Raw genomic sequence first — 5,473 nt, forward strand, 5'->3', positions numbered from 1 at the left:
AAAAACACTCGTTAAAGTAATTAAAAATCTGTTTTTCTTCGTATTTTATCATATTTAGCGTGTATATATATATAATATCAATTTGTTTTTTTACAATTGCATGTAACTATATTTTATAACTTTTTAGTTAATCCTAAAAATAATTTAGAAGAATAAATTCATCTATTTATTTTTCACAAATTCGTACAAACATGTAAATTTTTGTTCCCCCTATACTGTGTAATTTTAACGCAAATTCGAATAGATACATGAAATTTTTGTTATTGATATATAAAATTGACAAAACATAAGTGTAACTAAATTAACAATTTCTTAAGAATATTATTAAGTATCTAAAGTTATGTCTGCTTCACCCTAAATTTAATACAAAATTGGAGTTTTTTAAATCCAACTACGTAAAAATTTAAAATAATTCAGTCTTACTTACTTGATTTTTCTAACATAACTAAATGATTAATTATTTACGTTTAATCTATCTCAGCAATGAAACAATTAAATACATATTCATTTTAAATATTAATTGTTCCTACATTTAACAAAAATTGAAATGTTTTAAGACTCTCAAATTTATAAGTTATATAATATTAGTAACTCGAAAACAGAAATTGTTACATGCATAGCATATCAAGTGAAACTCTATACATGAGATAATTCGTTCAATATATTATACAAAGTACAAATAGTCTAGTATTTATTTTCATAGTGACTTTTATGTACATAAACAATTTTCAACAATGAAAATTTCATAAAAATAACATAACCAGCATTTATATGTTATGTTGTCGTAATTTTTATGAAACTTCATATTTGTTACGTCTCTTACATTTTTTTACAGCCTTCTTAATAATAAATACAAATGTTAAATGAAACATAAGAAAAGAGTATACAAATATTTCTTGTTTTCCAAAATTTGAGAAAATAACAAAGTATGATACCATAATATGTACACTTGATAAATTATTTTATCACAATGTGGAACGTCGTTGCAGTAGATTTGGACTGATCATTATTCGATCATACCCATGATTTTTGTTTGTGTATATTTTGTAGGCAAACGTACAAACTATATAAACTGTATTCACATAATGTATATATATAGGTATTTTGTAAAGATTAGAACTTCGTTTTGTACAAATTATCTGCGCAATACAAATTACAAAGAAATAATAAAAAATATTTTAAAATACTTCCATACTGTCTATGTCTATTCCAATATTAAGGTAATTCTCTCCATAGTCTTGAACACGCCTTTGTACAAGCGAGTGCTCTGAATGATCTGGATCATCAGTTACAGGACTAGGTGGTGGATTAGTCATTGTTCGATCAGAATCTATCGGCATTCGGTCCATGCCTTCTCCACGTCTCAATCTTGCTTCTTCTGCTATTTCTCTAGTAGACAGTTCTGCCTTTGTTAATAAAGCAGGAAGATCTTTTTCTGAACCATCTATAAACATTAAAAATATATTTGTTAAATTATTATTTTTAAAAAATGTTGATTATAATACAATAACCAACTATAATAGAACTTACTTTCTAAACACTTAATTAGTTCTTGTGCTTTCTGTCTTCTTGCAACGGCATCAGCTTTTCTTTGTTCAACATGTTCTTTTTTATCATAATAAAAAATCTCTCTTATTTTTTCTCGCGGGATATGTTCATCATTTTTCACTAACCATAAATATACACCTCCTGCAGTTCTTCTTCTAGATCCATTCATTATTAACATACCACCTCTTTCTTCAATTTTCTTTGTTTTTTGAAAGAAATCAATAGCTTTCTCCTTACCAATTATATCTACAATTCTCCCTACAAAATACCGACATTTAAATGACTATACATATACATATATAAAATTAAAATAGAATCAAACTTAAATTAAAGTAAGAAGATAAGATCAAACTTCTTACTTATAAGAAGATCCTTTTTTTCGCTAAGTTTTGATGTTATGTCAGTAGCCACATCTGCATCAGTTGACTCAGCCGTTGTACTTAAATCTGCTATTTTTCGTGCAATTCCTTTTTGATTATCTATATCCATAGAATTACGTTTCTTTCCTAATCTTAATTTAACATTACTTCTATCTGAATGTGTTCTTTTATTTGTTAATCTTCTTTCACCATCTTTTTCATCTTCTGAACTATTATTGTTATGATGTTCCATATTCCACCTACCATTAAACGAATAGTGGTGTGGAATATTATAACTTTCAACACTACGCTCTTGATTACGTTTTTTTGTGACACCACATAATACTAAGTCTTCTGTTAAAGAATCCTCTTGCAATTGAGTACACCATATTTTGTATTTGTCATTTTGGTCTCCCCAATTTTTTGACAAATTTTTAGATCGCTTTAGTTTTAACTTAGGTCTTTTACTTTTTAATCGTCCAGAATCTGAATCAGAGTCGCTTTCAGAATCTGCAGAATCATCAGACTCATCGCTATAACCCATTTTTATATGATCTTCTTTATTTAAAACTGCATGAGGTCTTTTTAAAACAGTATACGTTTCAATATCGTTTACCTACATAAAAATATATTATACTAATATAAAATAAGAATACTTTATCATTATATAAACAAATTTGCTTGATTTTCATGAAAATTTTAGAAAAACAAATCAACAATTATAAAACGTAGAAAAATTATCTAATCAAATTAATGTAATTTAAATTACGATAACTTTAATTCAACAATAAAATTTAATGCTAAAAGACAAGATCTTTATGGTTGAAATAGGTTAGATTTCTGTCAAATATAAGATTATACAATATTTCACCTCATCGTCTATAACTTCACCATCCTCAAGTTCTAAAGGTTCTGCTTCCATATTTTTTCCTCAAGAGTAATAGCTTTTTCAATGAATAATTATCGAACAAAATTATAGTCACCCAGTAACCCTGAACCAGTCCTTCTTTCTATGCAATCTTAGTTTTTTAACAATTCCGTCGTTGTCGCCACTACTGCTATAACATATCTATACCTTTCTATTTAGTGGTTTCCACGGATCAACCTGACTGTTTTTTACTAAGATACAATTTTCTTATTGGAGGATTAATTTAATTTAATCTAAAAATTCATATTTAGTAACATATATCTAATTTCTAAAATGCATATATATGTGACTACAAATTTTATGTACTATTATTTATTAAAATCACTCAATTATATTTATTATTAAAAAACCGCACGTACTGTAAATTAAAAAATTTTCTTCTAAAATATCAACTTTTACTTTATATAACTTTTTTAAAAAATATTCAACTTATATTTTTTATTAAAGTTTTCTTTCTAATGAGTCTTCGATTCTTACCGAAACCCTAGAACTAACACAAATGAATAAAAGCGATAGGTCTATGTGAAATGGCGTATGATTCACAAGCGACATGTGTGGAGATCATTCTAACATCAGTCATCCAATTTCGTAGTTACGTTTAGTTCTAATTCCAACCACTACTAATGTTGTAATCTTATTCTATGTTGAATCGGTAACATTGGAAGCGACACGAAAATGGTAAGGGCACTCTCAGCCCTCCTAACTTGGACAAAAAAATGCATTAAATGTTAGGTCTATCCTGTACCTCGTCTATGTAATAGGTAAACTCCAGCGTCGGCGATGAGGAAAGTAACGATGATATAGTGAACTGCTTCTTCGATATGAATTAAACGTGATGTAAGGGTTTATGCCTAATAATTAATAAGGTTTGCAGATTCTAGTTTTAACAATTAAGACTTTAACACTAGAATAAAGATTTAACGAAATAACGTTTGAACTTTCTAGGTACTCCTGGGGAGTTACGCGTGCATGCACTATGTCGGTCACTTACATACAAATTATAATTTAACATTACATTAAGGACCTTATCCTATGTTACAATAGGTATGAGGTATATTTAAATATGAAATAAAATTACGATTATGGTTACATTTCGTTCGCTATGAATATGTATATGTAAGTTCGTTAAAAATAAAGAGCTAGATTCATGGCTGGTTTGCAAGAGTCGCGAAGAGTAGAAGTCACATAACTTCCTATAAAAATTGAATAAAATTTATAAACAGTTTTATTTACACTTTTAATTTATAAAAGTGACAAACATGAATAACTATAAATTGATATTAATAAAAAGAACTAAGTTCTATAAAAAATTATTTATAAGTAAATATTAAGTTTTACTGCACTAGTGATTTTGCATTCCCGTTTACCCATGATGAATTTTATCACAGTAGATGTTTACAAAATTTACGTTAACATTCCATGTTCTTTTCTATACATCTTTAGAGTTTAACATTTTACAATTTTGAACTTTGCAAGTGCAATGTTATATGGCATAATGAAGTATTAATAATTAGATTCTCTGAAAAATATAAACATTTATTACGCAAAAGATGATTTTTATACGTGGTTTAAAATGGTCGAAACAAGTTCCATTTCTTGTTTCTCGTTATTTTCAAGTGATACTTAAATTTTCTTGTATATTAATATTACGTTTAACATAAATTGTACTTTAATATACTAATGCATGGAGTATGGAATCCCGTCTCCTCCTGCTCCTCGGGGGATGAAAAATTATTCTATCTTCTGAGGGGTAGGAGGGGACGGGGGAAGTTCAAGTAAGGGAAGGGTTTTTCTTGCTATACTAAAGGAAGGGTTTTTTACTCAACAATGGGAGCTCATTCACCCATATTTTGTGTGGGTTCAAATATAAAGAAAAACAATTACAGTAATGATATTGTTTGGTTAGATATGGAAGTATGTTAATGGTATATTAATTGTTTTGTATAATAAAGTACATTTTTCAGTATTACTTAATATATATTTTAGATGAGTGGACTTGATGTAAATACATCTCACATTTTGGAAATAGCATGTTTAATCACTAATAGAAATTTAGACATTATAAGTGAGGATTTAAATATTGTTATACATCAGCCAGATGAAATATTAGACAACATGAATGATTGGTGCTTAGCAACCCATCATAAAGTAAGCATTTAAAATGAATTTGTATACTTAATATAGTAGATGTAAGTAGATGTAATAGTTTATTCCTATAAATTATTTTGTAGACAGGATTAATTAATGAATCACGTTTAAGTCAAACTACAATACAAGATGCTGAAAACATTGTACTAAAATATTTAAAAACATATGTAGAAGAAAAAGCATGTCCATTAGCAGGAAGTTCAGTATATATGGATCGTATGTTTTTGTATAAATATATGCCATTGATTAATAACTACGTGCACTATAGAATTATTGATACTTCTACTATTAAAGAATTAATTAAGTAGGTATGATGTATATGGATTTCTTTATATATTTAATTGAGTAGTACATAATTATTTTAATTTTAGAAGGTGGAATACAAATGTACCTGTCCTGCAAAAAAGATGTGATCATAGAGCATTATTAGATATAAAAGAAAGTATAAGGGAATTAAAATGTTACAAAAAATATGTATTTGATCTGTGTT

At 27.4% G+C, this 5,473-nt stretch overlaps 2 protein-coding genes across 2 annotated transcripts in view; one reads left to right on the plus strand and one right to left on the minus strand.

Annotated features, from left to right (window-relative positions):
* Positions 1 to 1,178: 1,178 nt before the first annotated feature.
* On the minus strand, positions 1,179 to 2,970 carry LOC108578516 (phosphorylated adapter RNA export protein). Its single transcript, XM_017941871.1, has 4 exons — positions 2,779 to 2,970; positions 1,908 to 2,523; positions 1,531 to 1,806; positions 1,179 to 1,444 (listed from the first exon to the last, which is right to left on the minus strand). Exons 1-4 carry the CDS (start codon positions 2,827 to 2,829, stop codon positions 1,179 to 1,181), a joined length of 1,209 nt encoding a protein of 402 aa, XP_017797360.1. The 5' UTR covers positions 2,830 to 2,970.
* A 1,329-nt stretch (positions 2,971 to 4,299) lies between these two features.
* Positions 4,300 to 5,473, plus strand: part of LOC108577250 (probable oligoribonuclease) — a 1,741-nt gene continuing 567 nt past the window's right edge. Inside the window, exons 1-5 of the mRNA XM_017940421.1 lie at positions 4,300 to 4,335; positions 4,670 to 4,749; positions 4,822 to 4,983; positions 5,067 to 5,287; positions 5,355 to 5,470. Of these exons, the coding sequence (XP_017795910.1) occupies positions 4,744 to 4,749; positions 4,822 to 4,983; positions 5,067 to 5,287; positions 5,355 to 5,470 (505 nt within the window). The 5' untranslated portion in view covers positions 4,300 to 4,335; positions 4,670 to 4,743. The remainder of the gene's footprint in view (positions 4,336 to 4,669; positions 4,750 to 4,821; positions 4,984 to 5,066; positions 5,288 to 5,354; positions 5,471 to 5,473) is intronic.

Source organism: Habropoda laboriosa, unplaced genomic scaffold (genome assembly GCF_001263275.1).
Source record: "Habropoda laboriosa isolate 0110345459 unplaced genomic scaffold, ASM126327v1 scaffold32, whole genome shotgun sequence".
Lineage (NCBI taxonomy): Eukaryota > Metazoa > Arthropoda > Insecta > Hymenoptera > Apidae > Habropoda > Habropoda laboriosa.

Coding starts and splice junctions, on each gene's coding strand:
- LOC108578516 (XM_017941871.1), bottom strand. CDS start 2,829: ATGGAAGCAGAACCTTTAGAACTTGAGGATGGTGAAGTTATAGACGAT. Junction 1,807..1,907: donor AAAAAAGGATCTTCTTATAA/GTAAGAAGTTTG, acceptor GGTATTTTGTAG/GGAGAATTGTAGATATAATT. Junction 1,445..1,530: donor ACTAATTAAGTGTTTAGAAA/GTAAGTTCTATT, acceptor TAATGTTTATAG/ATGGTTCAGAAAAAGATCTT.